Source organism: Odocoileus virginianus, chromosome 5, assembly GCF_023699985.2.
Source record: "Odocoileus virginianus isolate 20LAN1187 ecotype Illinois chromosome 5, Ovbor_1.2, whole genome shotgun sequence".
NCBI lineage: Eukaryota > Metazoa > Chordata > Mammalia > Artiodactyla > Cervidae > Odocoileus > Odocoileus virginianus.
The window spans coordinates 76599044-76618478 of NC_069678.1; the positions used below are offsets into that span (position 1 = coordinate 76599044).

At 42.4% G+C, this 19435-nt stretch overlaps 1 protein-coding gene across 3 annotated transcripts in view; it reads left to right on the plus strand.

Moving 5' to 3' along the window:
• The window catches only part of FAF1 (Fas associated factor 1), a 500811-nt gene extending 485781 nt beyond the window's left edge, over positions 1-15030 (plus strand). For all 3 annotated transcript variants that reach the window (XM_070468180.1, XM_070468182.1, XM_070468181.1), the window contains one exon: positions 14778-15030. In XM_070468180.1, coding sequence (XP_070324281.1) covers positions 14778-14861 — 84 coding nt within the window. In that variant the 3' untranslated portion in view covers positions 14862-15030. The remainder of the gene's footprint in view (positions 1-14777) is intronic.
• Positions 15031-19435: the final 4405 nt, after the last annotated feature.

Genomic DNA, 19435 nt, shown 5'->3' on the forward strand with positions numbered 1-19435 from the left:
TGGCAGGCTCTCCCTGCCATTGGAGTGAGTCTAGGGGAAGAGGTCTGAGGATGTGGCTTCTTTTAATTTTGGATTGGTGGAAGCTTTAGCGGGTAGTGGGGAGCCTCCACTCAGTCATTCAGTAGGTCAGTCTTTTAGCCAACAGTTGTTGAATTCACACTGTTTCCAGTAGTCTACTACTGGAATAGCCCTGGGGATAAAAAGTCAGTAAGACCTCATTTTATGCCCTCAGAATTCAATATAACTGGAGAGACTGACTCATAGACAGTTGCAGTATAGCTTGAAAGACAGAAGAGACAGATAACTTAGTCTGAGACAGGAGCTGATCCTTTGGGGTAGGTCCTTCAGAAGTGGGTTGGTTAAAGTATAGGCATACCATGTATAGGAGTACTGTTTTAACAAAGGACAAGGTTGGCATTACCTGTGCCTGTTTTCCAGCTTAAACACTAACCTTGTCTGCCAGCAGACCCTTGAAGCCACCTTGTCTGAGAAACCTAAGGGGAAACAAAAGTATTAGTTAAGCAAGTGTGAATTCATCAGGTGCAGGGCAGTGGAGTAGGAATATGAAGGAGAGACCTCAGTGAACATATATGGCCCCTTTGTCAACAGGAGTCATGACCCCATGAACGGGAGAAGACGCTCTGTCACCTAGATCTGGTTTCATGAGAGAAGTAGCAGTTAAGCTGAGCTTTGAAGGATGCTTTCAACATGTGAAACTGAGGAGAAAGGATGGTCCACTAGTGGGAACAACATAAACAAATGTTCAGGGAAGAGAAGCAAAAGCTATAAATGGGGAATAGCAAACTGCTTTGGTTGACCAGAGCATAACATCTTTGAAGGGATGGTATTTAGAGATCAAAATAGTAAAGAATGTTGGGGCCAAGCCACCACACCCTTTCAAAAAGTGTAGACCCAGATTCTACTTGTTGATATTTTTTTCAAAAGAAAATAGAATGTCTATTTTGCAACTTACTCCTAAAATATCATTAATAAAGTCTTGCTATGTATTTTTTCATATTCCATAATGTCCATTCTCTGGTTTGGCCATTTATTCAACAAGCAGTTATTGAGAGCATATAATATACCAGATTCTTTGCTGGATGTTGGAAATAACAGAAACTGGAAACAGTCCTGCCTTTTTAAGTTATTCAGTCTTACACAGGAAATGTTTGTGTGAAGACAAGCTGTGATGACGCTCATCACAGCCGTGTAAGATGCTGCATCAGATGTCAGTATCAAGCTCAGAGAAGGAAAAGTTACTTGTTCAAGCTCACACGGGTATGCTAAGGTTAGTGGTGAAGTTTCTAGTCACTCAGAGGGTGTTCATTCCATTCTCTTCTCCTCTGCTCTGAGGCCTGACTCACCCTCTGTGGACTTGGAACTGAAGTGATAGGAAATGAGCATGAAGAAAGTTCTGGCCAGGTAAAATGCATATCTCCACTTTCTTAACATCTTCCCTCCTAAATACTTTTGTTTCTCATCAGAGTACTTTTCCTTAAATCCATGAGTTTGGGAGCTGGTATAAGTTTGGTGCAGTAGAAACACCCACTGTACCAGCCTTCAAAGAAAACACCTGCTCTCTTCATGATTCTTGCTTTCCAGTTTCATAAGCTTTGGGCAGATGAAATGTAATATCAAAATAGCTCAGAGAGAGCCTTGGTAACATTTAAGATATTGAACGTGCTGCATCTGGTAACTAGAAAATTTAATGATCTCCTGCTGTTTTGGTAATTGGATAAGTAAATACATCAGAATAAATCACACCAGCGAGTCTTTTGTATGTCGTTAGGGACTCAACTCTTTTAACTCCTGTTCAAAGCTCCAGCTCTTGAGCTGTGTTGGCGTGCAGAGTTAACGCACACACCAGCTCGCATGGCTCTGCTTGAGTATTAAAATGCATTCAAGATGCTTACATTCTCCCCAGACACTCTGCCTGAAGAGTGCATCTAGTGTGCTATTCCAGGTCTCTCTTACGCCTGAGAGAAAAATTTTTCCAAGAAGTTTAAACATAATATGGCGTTTGAGTCCCTCACAGTCTATCTCCAAACTGTCTTTCCAGCCATTCCTTCCACTATTGGCATACTCTGAGCCTTGCCAGGAAACTTACCCATTTACAAATTGGGGGGAAAGAGATCAAAGCAAAAAGGAACTATCCTGTTGTAGTATGGAATCTTGTAGGTGTTTTAAGTAGGAGGGAGACGGGCTCAGATATTTTGTTCAACTCTCTCTCGAGTGACAGGAGAAACCCAGAGAGAAATGGTCTGTTAGAGCTTATTAGGTATTGAATGATACTGTCATTACAGGTGAGAAATTTGGGTCTTCTGGAGGTCTAGTGACTTGCTCAAGAGCACCATTGCAGAACCAATATTCAAAACCCACCAGACCTTTTTCTTACTGCCTCCCTAATTAGCACTTAATCCATGTCTACTAAAGAACAATAATCAGAGTTTCTATAAGAGTATTTAAGCCGAAGTAGCAGTTCTAAATCTAAACAGTTAACAGGTTTCTCTCCTTTCATTTGCCTCTTAGTGCCATGTTTCAACACAGTGGTTAGTGTTGTGGACCCATCTTTTATCAGAGGCAAACTCTGTGAGCTTCTATACCAGGAGCTTTTTGTGCAAGATCCTGGCTGCCTTCCATGATATGGGCCTCTGAAAGTGAGGCATGTCCCCTCCATCAGTGTTTCCCAGACTGTTTCAGATCAGAACATGCATTGCAAATGTTTGTGCACCTCATTGGGGGTAATCACACAAGGCGCTCAGGGTCAAAGGTAACCCACCCCTCAGGATCCTGGCTGCTTTCAGGAATGAGACCCATGTCCTGGTACACCTATAACCCACACCAGCAAGGCTGAATGGCTCTGGCTTTCTCTTGCCACAGTCCAGAATCCTCATTAATGAATTTGCCTATACCCTGTTTATTAAGCTTTCAGAAACTGAGCTTGCAAACCTCTGTGTAAAGCAGTACTTTCTTTTAGTTATTTGAAATTGTGTCTTCCAGAGCCCAGGAGGGACAGGACTAATCTTAGGCTTCCCAGGGTGAGGAGGCATGCCTCTTCTATTCTTTTTATGCTTTTTATATTCATTCTGCCAATTTGGATCTTCTTGTGTTTCTAGACTGAAGAGACTTTCCCCTCCCCAACCCACCCCCCACCTCTCCTGATAGAAGTCCCTCTGTTCCCTGTGGGTCTTCCCCACTACCCTTTAATACAGTGACCAGGCCACTCTCGCCTTATGAGATGGACTGCATTCTGCCTATGGAATATGTGTCTCTCTCAAAAAACCTGCTTTAAACTTAAAAAAAAAAAGGTACAGTGACCAAAACCACTGTCAGGAATAGCAGTGCAAGGAGGGGGTCACATTTTTTGTTTTGGTGCCTAGGATCTCCCTGACAGTACACCAAGTTTGAGGTCATTTATTACTTGGAACACTTTAGAATTGGTATCCTCATTAAATAGCCTGTCTAAAGGCACAGGCTGGGAATGAAGAATCCAGATTTGGTCCCAGATCTGCTGAGAGTGCTGAGTAACCTTGGGTAAGTTCTTTCCACTCACTGGGCTTTTCCTTCCCCATCTATTACAGAAATGGACTCCTAAAGGCCCTCCAGCTTTAACAATCGCTAGCTCTGTGATAATTGAGGAGCTATGAATGAAATTTGCCCAAGTGCCTGAGTTGGTAATATACTCCGTTGTGGGGAAATTTATGCTTCAGTTACACAAAGGGTTTAGTCTTTCCAAGCAAGACACAAAGAACAAATAGTGCATTGTATGACTACAGTACTAGAAGTACCTAATGTGGTGGTTAAGAAAACAGACTTTGAAACCAGACCTAGTTTTCAATCCTTGCTCTGTTACTTCCCACCTGTGCGATCTTAGGCAGGTTATATAAACTCTCTGAGCTTCTGTTCCTCATTTTAAAGTGGAGATAATAGTACCTCCCTCATGGGGTTGTGTAGTACTTATCAAGTACTTGGTACAATTCGCACCTAGTAAGTTCCCATAAATGTTAACTGTTGTTATCATTATAATATTATTAAAAAAACATAGGGCAGCCTGAACCTTAATTTTCTCTCCCTTTGTTCTTCCTTTAACTTTCCTTTCTTTCTCTCTTCTTCCCACCTAAAAACATCAAGATAAGGTGTCATATAGGCATTCCTGTGCTTTGCAGCCACAGAAGACCACCCACCCTCACTTCTAGCACCCCAGTTGTTTTACCACACTTTAATAATGGGAAGAATAGCATCTCTCACTCTTTCCTGGAAATCCTCACCCCAGTGCCACTCTTTTCTGTGATCTTGTGAGACAGATTGGTCCAGAAACTATACTGGAAGCTGGGATGTAAGTAAGCCATAGTGAAGCCCCAGCCCCATAGTGCAACCGTTCCAGAATGGAAATTCTTTTTGAGGTTGCATTACCACCTGCAGCAAATGTAGAGGAGAATTTGCTAGGAGCTAACAACTGGTGTTGTGGATGATGTTGATGATCAGTCCCTTACGTTTGCAAAAGACTTTACAGTTACCAAAGCCTTCTCACACCCTGATCAGCACACAACCAGCAGATTGGGTCTTAAGTTCTTCCTCTGATACTTTGTGGGTATAATTGCCCTCTTTAAGGATTCCCATCTCATCAAAAGGTGTTTAAAGAAAATGGACAATTAGCTGTTAGGACCAAGTTGATAGTAACAAAAGTTAGCTTGTTTTCCTTTGGGGAACAACAAAGCCTGTGCCACAACAGGGACATGAGCCAGGACAGCTGCAGAATGCCTGCTTTCTTTATGGCCAAGAAAAGCCATTTAGTCACATTAGCTGTCCCCTGTTTAGAAGAAGGATCAGAAGTTAAAAGGAAGTGAAGTGCAGTGCATCAGATACAGGCTAGAAGTTCACAAACCTGGCTGCAAATTCCAGCATTATCTTTTCTACTTACCTGTGTAATCTTGGGCCAATCCCTTAACCATTTTTCACCTCAGAGAATTCATTATAAAATGAGCATTATAACAGGAGCACTTACCTCATAGGTTGTGACCATTTAATTAGGTAATATATAGAACAGGTAGTATAGTGCCTGACACTTTGCCAAATAAATGGTAAATTTTTTGATAGTGATGACATTGACAATTATTTTTTAAACTTGTAATAATTAATATGCATGTTTTTTAATAGAGTAGGTAACAGAACATGTTGGGGCTTCCTAGGTGGCACTAATGGTTAAAAACTTGCCTGCCAGTGCAGGAAACACAAGAGACGGGGATTTAATCCCTGGGTTGGGAAGATCTCCTGGAGGAGGAAATGGCAACCCACTCCAGTACTCTTGCCTGGGAAATCCCATGGACAGAGGAGCATGGCGAGCTGCAGTCCATAGGGTCGCAAAGAGTTGGACACAACTGAGCACACATACATAGCTAACAGAATATGTTACTCATAGCTTACCTGAAAGACAAGTTGTTCTTCCAAGTTCAAAGCAAATGCTAATTTTGAACAAAACCAAGGGCAGATGTATTCAGGTTTACTAAATATAATATGGGGATTTACATATGTGGCCTTTGTGCTACCTCATAGAATAGAAGGAGATCAGGATTTGGAATGAGAAGACCTGAGCGCCACCAATTTCTAGCTGTATGACCACCTGCAAGTAATGTCCCTATTTGAACTTTGGTGTTCTCATCCATGAAAATGAGGATAATTTAGTCCGATCTCTTAGGATAGCTCTAAGGTTTAGATAATATATGGTAGGGTACTTGGCGAGCTTATCAGCCCTGAATAATGTTCCATTGTCTGAATAAAATGTTCCAATCTGTTTACCTATTTACCTACTGCAGAATGTCTTGGTGGTTTCCAAGTTTTGGCAGTTGTGAATAAAGGTGCTTATTAAACATCTGTGTGCAGATTTTGGTGTGGACCTTAGGTTTTTAGCTTCTTTGAGTAAATACTATGGAGTGCCGTTACTGAACTATATAGTAAGAATATGATTAATTTAGTAAGAAACCATCAAACTGTCTTCCAAAGTGGCTATGCCATTTTGCATTCCCCCAGCAGTAAATGAATGTCAGCATTTGGTGTTGTCAGTGTTTTAGATTTTGGCCATCCTAATAGGTGTGTGGTTTTCATTGTTTTAATTTGCATTTCCCTGATGGCATATACTGTTGGAGAAGCATCTTTTCATATGTTTATTTGCCATCTGTCAGTCTTCTTTACTGAGGTGTCTTTAAGGTTCTGGGCTCATTTTTTAACTAAGTTGTTCATTTTCTTATTGTTGAGTTTTAAGAGTTCTTTGTATATTTTGGATTAAAGCTCTTTATCAGTTGTGTCTTTTGCAAATATTTTCCCCTGGTCTCTGTCTTGTCTTTTCATTCTCTTGACAATGTCTTTTGCAAAGTTTTTAATTTTAATGAAGTTTAGCTTATCAATTATTTCTTTCATGAATCGTGCCTTTGGTGTTGTATCCCAAAAGCCATCACCATACCCAAGGTCATCTAGATTTTCTCCTGTGTTGTCTTCTAGGAATGTTATATATTTGTGTTTTACATTTAAGTTCACAGTCCATTTCAAGTTAATTTTTGTGAAGGCTGTAATGTCTGTGCATCTAGATTCATTTTTTGCATGCAGATGTTCAGTTCCAAAACCAGTTGTTGAAGTTAGCATTTTTTTCTAACTGTGAAAATATTAGATCCAGACTTTCCTTTACTCAATTTTAAAATAAAAGCTTACCTTAGGAAAGCTAAATAAAACATAAAAGACTAGTAATACCAACCCTACAAGATTTTCATTTAATGTTTGTATAAATATCTTACAAACTATAAAGTACTATTCATATATTGCAGTTACTGTTATTTTTAGTATTACTCAGCCCCTACTCTCAGGTAGCTCCCAGACTAGTAGTAGTGTTATATTTGTGCTCAGGCATTTTTGTTAAATCAGAAGCAAAATAGTGTGACTAGAAAGAACCTCAAATCAGAAGTCAGAAACAGGTAGAGCACTGTATCTGTGCTTTATCAACCATGTGATCTGGGCCATGTCACGTGACCTCTCTGAGCCTCAGGTTGCCCACAGAGAAATGAAGGGCTTGGACCATTTGGCATTTAAGGAGCTTTCCCACCCTAACATTGTAGGACTCACTCAGTATGGCCTAAGGATGAAAAACTGTCATATTGATTCACATTTTTTCAGCAGCGATATTATATTTTTTCAGGAAAAAAAAAAATAAAGCCCAGGGAAATAATAGAAGTACAATGTACATGAAAGTTCAAACTGCTGAGAAAAGTGACCTAGAAAAGAATAACTCTCTTTGGCAGAAAGCATGTCTCATTTTTGTTAACATAAACAAAAGCCAGTTTGCTAAAGTGTAAACTTAATGAGAATTTTTTTTTCAGGTTTCCTAAATATAATGAATAAAGTATCAAGAAAGTTGACTTTCCTTTTCTAACATAGACAAAGTCAGGCCATAATTCTTATCTGAGAATGGCCCTCCTCCCCCAGAGGGTCCCAAAGGGAGGGTTTCTCTGTTGATTTAGAAAGTCAATAATTCAGTAAAATCCCAAGTAAATGGCAGGACATAAGCTCAGATTGCATTTTTGTATTCGTATTTTATAAACATTTCAGGATTTTTTCCTTGACCCTTGACCTTTTGCCATTCTTAAAGTGAAGATCTTATATCCTAGAAGCTTGGTTAGAAACAGCCTCAGGGTTATGTCATCCAACTTCTTCTCTGTGTGGACTCTACGCTTACCAGCACCTCTGACAAAATAGTCCAATAGTTAAACATATGGATTCCAAAGTTGAATTGCCTTGACTCACATTCTGGCTCTGCCCTTAACAACTTTGAGAACTTAAGCAAGTGGTAATATGTTCCATGGCTCAGTTTCCTCATCTATAAAATGGAAATAGCAATTGTACCTATGTCAGAGAGTTATTATGAAAATTAAATTGTTTTATAAATGTTAAGTGCTTAGAATGTGGCTGGTACAAATTAAATGCTCAATAAATGTTAGCTTTATCATCATGATCTTCTTCTTCCTCAAATAAACCCCTCTTTGAACACTTCCCCTCCCCTCCTGACCCCTGTATTGTCCCAGGGCAGCCTGTCAACGTGTAGGCCAGAAGCACTCTGGTTATGATTAGCTTTGGAGTCAGGCAGACTTGAGTTTTCAACCTTATTCAATCTGCAACCTTGGGTAAGATAACCCATGGTATCTTCAACTTTAAAATGGTAATAATACATACTTTATTTGGCTGTTTTGAGGACTACTTCAAAAGCATTTTATATGAAGTATTTAGCGTGGTTCCAGCTATACTGTAGGTACTGAATATGATTAGCCCTTGAACAACATGAATTTGAACTACACAGTTTCCCTTACAGGCAGAGTTTTTTTTCAGTAACAAATACTCAGTAATATGCCATTCTCAGTTTTATCGTGGATGCAGAACCACATACAGAGGAACCACAGATATGGAGGAACTGCATATATGAAGGGACGACTACAAGTTATTATGTGATTTTCCACTTCTTAGAAAGGTGATGCCCCTAACCCGCAGGTTGTTCAAGAGTTGACTGGAACTGATGATTGCTACTATGATGATGATGATAAAAAAAACAAAAATACTGTAATGGTCTTTATCTTTCTGGCTTACTTCGCTCTGTATAATGGGCTCCAGTTTCATCCATCTCATTAGAACTGATTCAAATGAATTCTTTTTAATGGCTGAGTAATATTCCATGGTGTATATGTACCACAGCTTCCTCATCCATTCGTCTGCTGATGGGCATCTGGGTTGCTTCCATGTCCTGGCTATTATAAACAGTGCTGCGATGAACATTGGGGTGCACGTGTCTCTTTCAGATCTGGTTTCCTCGGTGTGTATGCCCAGAAGTGGGATTGCTGGGTCATATGGCAGTTCTATTTCCAGCTTTTTAAGAAATCTCCACACTGTTTTCCATAGTGGCTGTACTAATTTGCATTCCCACCAACAGTGTAAGAGGGTTCCCTTTTCTCCACACCCTCTTGGACTTTAGAAAGACGGTAACGATAACCCTATATGCAAAACAGAAAAAGAGACTCAGATGTATAGAACAGACTTGTGGACTCTGGGAGAAGGCGAGGGTGGGATGTTTCAAGAGAACAGCATTGAAACATGTATATTATCTAGGGTGAAACAAATCACCAGCCCAGGTTGGGTGCATGAGACAAGTGCTCGGGCCTGGTGCACTGGGAAGACCCAGAGGGATCGGGTGGAGAGGGAGGTGGGAGGGGGGACTGGGATGGGGAATACATGTAAATCCATGGCTAATTCATTTCAATGTATGACAAAAACTACTGTAATGATGTAAAGTAATTAGCCTCCAACTAATAAAAATAAATGGAAAAAAAAAAAAAGAAAATTACAGGACAAGAGGGGAGTGAAGAAAGATGGAAAAGAAGTAGTGGCCACACCAGCACCTGCTGCTCTATTAAAAAGTATTTTCTGACGAGCTGAGTTCTGCTCCCCTACAATTCCACCTCATCATCGCCGTCTCTGCTCACTGGAGCTGCAGAGAGCACATCTGCTCTGTCTGCCTGGCCTCCTTGCCAGCCCTGCAGATATTCCAAGGGGGCACACAGCCCCCTCCTCACCCCTACTGCAGCAGGAAGGTGTACCCCATTTTTCAGATGTGTGTTGGGAAACATGGTTTCTAGATTCCTCCCTAACAGGAGGTCCCTCCAGCACACTCCCAGTCCTTCTTGAATGGGGCCCAGAACACTTCAGGATCATTTCACAGTATGGCCACTCCTGCTGGGGAAAGGCATGGCATCCTGCATCTCGCTAGGTTCCATACAGTCTCTGTCTACTCCAGGCAGATGAGAATGGAAATGAAAATTGTCCTTGTTCACTTTAAATTTCTGTCTGAAATGACCTTCAGAGAAAAAAATTGCTTGTGATATGGGGCACCAGAAGGAGCAGCCCCAACACAACCACATTTAATGTGAGCAGTCTTTTGGTGGCACAACCCTACTGAAGGGGTTCTCCAAGTATTGAGACATTGATCTATCAGAGAAAAGAGAGCCCTTCTGCTGAGCAACAAGACGGAAATAAGAGAGAGAGACTAGTGCAGGCCTCGGCTCCAGAAAACTTTGGGGAAAGAGCTTCAGCTAAAGTTAGGCAGATCCAGTCCCCACCCAAGGCAGTGCTCCAGCTAGTAATGGCTGCTACCACTTGCTGGCTCAGTCTCTGTACCAGAGCCTTCATCACCATTATTCCATTTAACTAGCACAGTTCAGTTCAATCGCTCAGTCGTGTCCAACTCTTTGCGACCCCATGAATTGCAGCATGCCAGGCCTCCCTGTCCATCACCAACTCCCGGAGTTTACTCAGACTCATGCCCATCGAGTCGGTGATGGCATCCAGCCATCTCATCCTCTGTCGTCCCCTTCTCCTCCTGTCCCCAACCACTCCCAGCATCAGGGTCTTTTCCAACGAGTCAGCTCTTCGCATGAGGTGGCCAAAGTACTGGAGTTTCAGCTTCAGCATCAGTCCTTTCAATGAACACCCAGGACTGATCTCCTTTAGGATGGACTGATTGGATCTCCTTGCAGTCCAAGGGACTCTCAAGAGTCTTCTCCAACACCATAGTTCAAAAGCATCAATTTTTCAGCACTCAGCTTTCTTCACAGTCCAACTCTCACATCCATACATGACCACTGGGAAAACCATAGCCTTGACCAGACAGGCCTTTGTTGGCAAAGTAATGTCTCTGCTTTTTAATATGCTGTCTAGGTTGATCATCACTTTCCTTCCAAGGAGTAAGCGTCTTTTAATTTCATGGCTGCAGTCACCATCTGCAGTGATTTTGGAGCCCAAAAAAATAAAGTCTGATAGTGTTTCCACTGTCTCCCCATCTATTTCCCATGAGGTGATGGGACCAGATGCCATGATCTTAGTTTTCTGAATATTAAGCTTTAAGCCAACTTTTTCACTCTCCTCTTTCACTTTCACCAAGAGGCTTTTTAGTTATTCTTCACTTTCTGCCATAAGGGTGGTGTCATCTGCGTATCTGAGGTTATTGATATTTCTCCCAGCAATCTTGATTCCAGCTTGTGCTTCATCCAGCCCGGCATTTCTCATGATGTACTCTGCGTATAAGTTAAATAAGCAGGGTGACAGTATACAGCCTTGACGTACTCCTTTTCCTATTTGGAACCAGTCTGTTGTTCCACATCCAGTTCTAACTGTTGCTTCCTGACCTGCATACAGGTTTCTCAAGAGGCAGGTCAGGTGGTCTGCTATTCCCATCTCTTTCAGAATTTTCCACAGTTTATTGTGATCCACACAGTCGAAGGCTTTGGCATAGTCAATAAAGCAGAAATAGATGTTTTTCTGGAACTCTTGCTTTTTCGATGATCCAGCGGATATTGGCAATTTGACCTCTGGTTCCTCTGCCTTTTCTAAAACCAGCTTGAACAATCTGGAAGTTCTCAGTTCACGTATTGCTGAAGCCTGGCTTGGAGAATTTTGAGCATTACTTTACTAGCATGTGAGATGAGTGCAATTGTGTGGTAGTTTGAGCATTCTTTGGGATTGCCTTTCTTAGGGATTGGAATGAAAACTGACCTTTTCCAGTCCTCTGGCCACTGCTGAGTGTTCCAAATTTGCTGGCATATTGAGTACAGCACTTTCACAGCATCATCTTTCAGGATTTGAAATAGCTCAACTGGAATTCCATCACATCCACTAGCTTTGTTCATAGTGATGCTTTCTAAGGCCCACTTGACTTCACATTCCAGGATGCCTGGCTCTAGGTGAGTGATCACACCATTGTGATTATCTGGGTCGTGAAGATCTTTTTTGTACAGTTCTTCTGTGTATTCTTGCCACCTCTTCTTAATATCTTCTGCTTCTGTTAGGTCCATACCATTTCTGTCCTTTATTGAGCCCATTTTTGTATGAAATGTTCCCTTGGTATCTCTAATTTTCTTGAAGAGGTCTCTAATCTTTCCCATTCTGTTGTTTTCCTCAATTTCTTTGCACTGATCACTGAGGAAGGCTTTCTTATCTGTCCTTTCTTATTCTTTGGAACTCTGCATTCAAATGGGAATATCTTTCCTTTTATCCTTTGCTTTTTGCTTCTCTTCATTTCACAGCTATTTGTAAGGCCTCCTCAGACAACCATTTTGCCTGTTTGCATTTCTTTTCCATGGGGATGCTCTTGATTCCTGTCTCCTGTACAATGTCACGAACCTCCATCCATAGTTCATCAGGCTGTCTATCAGATCCAGTCCCTTAAATCTCTCACTTCCACTGTATAATCATAAGGAATTTGATTTAGGTCATACCTGAATGGTCTAGTGGTTATCCCTACTTTCTTCAGTTTAAGTCTGAATTTGGCAATAAGGAGTTCATGATCTGAGCCACAGTCAGCTCCCGGTCTTGTTTTTGCTGACTGTATAGAGCTTCTCCATCTTTGGCTGCAAAGAATATAATCAATCTGACAACAACCTATAAAAGAGAAATTTACTATTCCCATCTTATAGGTAGGAAAACTGAGACTCTTGGGTTGTATTACTTCTTCAAGGTCATATAAGTAGTAAGTAACAGAGCTAGAGTTTGAATCTATTACTTCACTCTTTTTAACTACTGTACTATATAGACAGACCTTCACTAACTATGTAGCTTTAAACAAGTGGCAGCCATGTTGAGCCTCAATTCTGTCATCTCCGTCTTACCTTGCATAGTTTTTTAGGAATTAAATGAAATAACATATTTAAAGTGCTCAACATGTAATAGGTGTTCAAGAAATTAGTTTTCTCCTTCTCAAATCCCAGCTCTCCATTTAAAGTGACTGGGAAAAATCACTCAACTTATCAGACACAGTGAAGACTGGGTGTGTTTTCCGAACATCTAACCTTGTATACTGATAATACAGCCTCGAGGCTCCAATCTCCCAGCCTCTTTTGCTTCTTAGCCTATCTTTCTGCTGGTATGCACAGCTCTGGCACTTTTATGATTTTGGTTTCTCCCAGCAAACATCATATTTACAAACCACAAATAACAAAGTAGAAGATGCCGGAAGAGCTCTGGCTTGTTAATTAAGAACAATAGCAGAAGCAGCTGGGCAGAAAATACCAACGAGTCAGAAGCAGAGGCAGCATAGCTCTGTTTGTTGACAGAAGCCAGCGCAGTGTTGTACGTTAATTGGGGAAGTGGGTAAACATTTGCCTGCAGCTTGCCCCCCCTCCGCACCACCCCCCACCCTACCCCCTGTGCATTGGAAGACAGACAGCAGGCTAGGCCCTCCCCACCACCTTGTCTGCCCAGAGCCCAAGAGATATCAGTAGAGCAGCCTTGCAGTGGGCTCCTTGTAAGCACGGAGGATTCCGGAGGCGGATGTGTCTCCTTAGTGACCCTCCTGGGCATACCAGGTTTCCATCTGGATACAGTCAAAGATAGTGTTCCCTTCTTCAGCTCACCAGCCTGCCTGTGACACTCAGGCCCCCAGGGTGTCCCCTCCCCATCACCTTGGAGAAGAGAGCAGAGCCATCTCATTAGGTGTGGCTTGAGTTGAGCAGAGGACAAGATTGCCCATCTCAGGTGCTGTAGTCTTTGCCTAGGGGCCCAGAGCTCCTGTGCACAAATCTGACTGTACCCAAAGCAGACTGCCCGGCCTCCCATCACACACACTTGGAGCTGTCCGTTTATCTCTGTGGCCATCATCCACCCTTATAGTTACTCACATATATGGCAGCCATCATTGAATACCTGCTCTGTACCAGACACTGTGCTAATTATGTTTTTCCTCACTTAATCCTCATATCAGTCCTACAGGGATGATACTAACTCCAAAGCCACAAAGTTAATAGCTACGCAGTTGTGGTTTAAACCAGAATCTTTCTGGAGTCACAGCCCATTGTCCTCATCACTAGATTAGTATTAGTATGTCTCAGTTTTTTAAAATTCATGTTTCCTTTAGGAAAGTTTGGGGTTTTTTTTTCTCTCACTGTTGGATTCAGAAAACCTCTACATTACATCCCTGCTGGTGACCAAGGAAGCCATAAAACCTAATATAGGGTTTGATTTGGGTATGATTAACATACCCCAATGAGCCGAGAAGACTCTGTCTAGATTTATTATCTGTACTAGTTCATTTTATAAAGTAATTTTTATTTCTAAAATATAAAGTCATATTATGGCATCAACTTCCTCCTTTTTTTGGAACTAAATATCTTCACCAACGCCACCAACAGGGAGCCTGATATGCCTCCCTAGGGAGCCTCTCCTCAGCAGGGGAGCTGCTCCTTACTGGGCCCGTGGGGTGGGCACCATGTAGTCTCTGCTGCAGGTGTGTTCAGCAGGAAGATCAACCCCAAAAGCTTGGCTCTCTCCCACCAAACAGAAAAGGCCCTCCCTGCTGTTCAGAGTTAAACAAGTATGTGTCCTCTGGAATGCCAGTCGGTTTTTTAACCAGCACCCTTTCCGAAGGCCCTCCTGCTCTGCCGCCCCAGCTGAGCTGTGGGTCTCCACCTGCCCAGGAAGAGGTTCCAGCTTCTGAAGCAACACCATGAGTTCAAATGCTAGTTCTTCCACTAAACTATGAGACTTGGCCTCTCTGAGCCCTGGTTTCCTTGGTTATAAAATGGGGACACCACCACCTACCTCACAGGGTTATTTTGAGAATCAAATGAAATAGTAGGTGTGAAAATGCTCGTGCTGGTACATAGTAGGCTCAGAGTCAAAGTTCAGGACAGGATCTGAATGCCATGAGAGAAAATAGTGCTTCTTCCAGTCTTTTGAGTATATATTTTCTTTCTTTTTAGGTAACCCAGCTGGACCCAAATAAGTCATTATTGGAGGTAAAGTTGTTCCCTCAAGAAACCCTTTTCCTTGAAGCAAAAGAGTAAACATGGCTCAGCGGTGGAACCAGCCATTCCTTGACAAGCCAGAGGCCTGCATCAAGAGGAGGGCTCCTCGTCAACCCATTTACACGCTCGTCTCACTCAACTCAATGTCACACTTCTGCCTCTTGCAAGATTGCTGGAAAAAAGTAATAATAAACATAGCTACTTAAAATTTCCCATCCACGAGTATATGTTCCCAATCCTCATTGTAGAGAATTACAACTCTTCCACCCTGACCCCGTTCACCTCACGTTTGTTCAATGACTAATGCGCTGTTAAAGTGTGAGTGATCATGAAGTAGGATTTTTACCTCTCCAGTACCCATCTTCTCCACACAGGGTCTGGAACCATTCTGCCTGACCTGTGCCACCAGGTGTACATGATATGTCTCTTTGAGCCAGGGCTCATACACCCCTGCCTTTTTCTTTTCATGACTGGATTTCTACTTTGTCACCTAATTTTAAGAGGCAGGGGGAGAAAGTCAAATGGGACTTCTTGGTATGGAGATTAAATATTGTTGTAGGAAAACAAAAGGCATATCATTTTTGTTGATACTTCCTGACTCCTTTACTAAGATGTAAGGTTGTGTTCGAGGACTGCATCTGACATATATAGCAAGATATTTATTTATTGCTGCTGCCTTGGATCCCCAGGTTCCATCTGGGAGTTATTTGCTGTTCCATTGCAGTGTGAGAAACTGTTTAAGCTCCCCATGTGAATGTGAGATAGTGTAAAGAGGACCAGTACCAGGACTGCAGTGTCTGGCCCAGCTGCAGGAAGCTGCTGTTAGGTTTGCACTTGGGCAGGTAGAGCCTCATGGACACCAGCCCCCAGGTTGCTGGTCGGTCAGTGAACACAACTTCTCTCTTGCTCTTTTCTCCCTCTACTCCATCATATGTTTGGACCTTGTCACTTGGTGTTTGAAGCACCTTGACTGTCGCCAAAATCTGATCAGCCACCCCATGGACTCTGAGCCTGGCTTTAATAAGGAACCTGCCCCACTGTTTCACTGTTTTAATGTTTCAGTAGTAGATTGTAGACTCCTATCTCAAATGAAAGGGATTCTGTGGCTGAAAATTCTGATTTCATTTATTTATTTAAGAGAGCAAACCTGGGGGCTCAGCTCAGAAGACATGTATTGCCTGAACTTACATATAATAATTTGGGATGATTTAGTAAATGTGGATTCTTAATAATCTATGGATTTGGGGTTGGGAATTTAGTTCTTGCAAGAACTGTTTATACCTTCACCACTAGTGATTTCTTTTCAGTCTTGAAATGTTTTTCCGTATCTGTTTTTGTATCACCTGTGGTCTCTATCCTAGGATTTGGGACCCTGATTTGACATTTTGTACATGCCCAGAAGAGTCTTAAGTGCTGGGTTTATCCCCCTGACCCAAACCAAGGGGTTCTCAGGAGACTCTAACAACAGCCTGAGATATGCCTGGTCATTTTCCCTCTGCCCAGAAATGGGCATTGGCCAGGAAAATTCCACGTTGTGTCTTTTCTCTGACACGCAAACCAGGGACCTCCCCTGAACACTCTCTTAAGAGAAGTGTGTTCCTAACAGACTAGTGCCACATCTGCCTGTGTACAGGCCTTCTCTGGCCCCAGGGGTCTCTCAAGGGAGGCTGTAAGGAAAAGAGGCCCAAAGCGGGGTAGTTCAACCTGAGCACTTCCTCTCCAGCTCCACTCCCACCTTCCTAAACTGATGGCCCCACAAGATGATCATTTCCAATGCTACAGATGTACTCGGGTGCCAGCTCTTCTTTCTCCAGGGAGCCCATGTTCTGTAGCTGCTGTGGAGAAGCAACAGCCCTGAACTCAGGCCACACTCAGGACCAGCAGCAATGGTGTGGGTGGGGACTGGAGGGTGGTGACTCTGAGTTCACTCTCATGTATGACCTGTTCCATCTGATTTGGGTTTGACTTCATCATATTGTTCCCCTCTATCACCTTCACTTCTGTATTCCAATAATATAGACTTTACTCTGAAACCGATTTCATAAAAGTTATTAAATGCTACTTGAACCTGTATGAAGTTTACACACCCTTTTTCAACCCTGCCTTGAAAAGTTCTTGCTCGGTCTCATGAAATCCTATCGTATTGGTCCCTCTGCTAGGAGACACCTCAGCTAGTTATCACTGTCCACTCATGCCATTCTGTTCTACTGAGCTTTAGAACAGGAGGCCAGAGCAATGTTAAGTCCTTTCTTACAAACACAATGTTAAAATGACATATAAAGTTAGGATCCAAGAAAAACATTAAGTGACTTACTGTCCCCACAGAGACAGCAGTGTCCTTTGTAATTCTTCCTCCTACCATTGGCTTTACTGCTTCCTTGGGCTTTATACCCCAGCCTCCAGACACAGAAGTGTGTCAGTCAGAACACGTGTTCTCTGTTCTTGCCCAGCTGTCTAGAGTGACATTCCAGGGCTGTAGTCATCCCTGCCTCAATCCAGTTCACTCCTTTGTATTTCTTGGATTATCATTTCTGTTTGGAGAAATTGTTTGAAGGTTTAAGGAAGTATTGCCAGTTTCCTGCTACCTCTCAGAAGGTGCAGCTTGGAGTTTGCTGGTTTACAATGGTGTCGTGCTCGGGCACCACTAGTTTTTTGGGACACACAGGTGTTCATTTTTGAATTGCAAGCATCCAAGTTCTGAGTTCTTTGATAGAGTCTTTACTTTTCAGTGTAAGAGGATTCAGGTTTTTATAGATTTTATTGGTGACATTAAAAACATTAAATAAGTCTGCAGTTGTATTAAAATTTCTACTCTCAAAGCTTGACATGCTGAGTCAAATGTGCTGGTCAGTGAGGTTGCAGAGCTCCAGCAGATTTCCCTGAAAGTCCAGAAGTTCATCTGGATGTGGGAGGGGGGTCTTAACTGTCTCCATAAGCAGCATCTCTGATTGACACACTTCCACCATCCCCCTCAGCCCTTCATTCGACCAGTCCTGAATCCCACAGGCAGATGGGATGTGAAATCTTAAATTCAGTCCAGGAGTAATTCACTTTACAGTCTAAGTAACCCTTGCATGTGCATTATCTCATTTGATCCTTTTTCAGATTCTTGGAGGAGACCTAAACACACACACACACATTCCAGAGACTACAGTGTCTTTCAGTTTGAACCTTGGTTCTGCCACTAAATAGCTATGTGACCCAAGGTGAGTACTCTTTGAACCTCAGTGTGCTGATAACATTTGCACAGCACTTTTCATTTTACCACACCTTCCACAGCCATCATTACAGTCCACTGCAGCGAGGGAAGCAGGCCAGGCATGATCATTCCATTTTATACATGAGGCTCAGAGGGTAGATGCTTGCCTGAAGTCGCAGAGAATGGCAGTAGAAAAGTAAACTCAAGCCCCAGGCTCTGATTTTCAGGTCCATAGCTCTTCCATAAAGAACCTCTAAGTTTCATGTCCAAACACAGACCTTGGAATTCCCTACAATTGTATACAAAAAGTTAAATTTGTACTATTCTGGAAGGAGAATCTGTATCAGATAGTTAGTGGATTCGATTGACGACCCCCCCCCCCCCCACTTACATTATGCAAACAACATCAGACCATTTGGGAAGTTGAATCTGTCCATTCTTCTCATCAAGCCTTTTATTTTTAATCTAAAAGCCACAAAGAGGATAAGATGCAACAACCAGGCTTCCTGCCTTGAACCTGCCTCTACCTTTAGAATGCTTCTCCTTTGTCTCAGTCTGCTTTGGAAGATTGCCATTAACAACCCCAACTGGCCATACATCTCCTGCATTTTGAAAGTGCCCTGAAAGGAAACACCAGTAAAAGAGACCTGCTCTCCAGTCTTCAGTCAACTAACTGTGGCATAATGTGTGGTTAAGAGAATAGCCTCTGAAGACATATTGCCTGAATTCAAGTCACTCCCCTACTTAATAGTGTGCCCTTGGGAATCACTTCACCTTCCTGTGCCTCAGCTTTTTAGCTGCGAAATGTATAATAAAAGTACCTGGTTGATAAAGTTGTAAAGATTAAATTATTAACACTTAACTAACATGTAAGGGAGTTAGAGAACAACTATTATTTGGGTGATGACAGCAGTACGAAATGGCAGGTTATGGGGGAAGACATGGAAAGAAAACATGAAAAGCAGACACAAGAAGTCCAGAAGCACTGCTCCGGGGTCCTTCAGAGAAGGTCAGAGAGCCCTGCACAAAGTGTTCGTAGGATCAGCCCAGGGCATCACGAGAAGGTAGACGAGGGAGGAGGACTAACTTGCTGAGCACTCAGGATATGCCCATATTATGCCTAGAGCTTTGTGTACGTTACCTCCCCAAAGACCACAACAACCTGCTAGGTGGATGATCTTGACCCCACTTTGAAGAGGCAGCGAACTCAAAGTGATGAAGTGACTTGGCTGAGCTCTAGAGCTAGGGCAGAGAAAAGTCTGGAACCCAGATCTTCAATGCCAAAGTTTCTATGCTTGTGAAAGTTCAGTGCCACCTTCAGATGAAGTATGATACAACTAAAGCATTTCAAATAATAGTTACAATAATAACATCTTTTAAATGTTGGTGGATGCCAAGAGGGATTAAAAAGTCA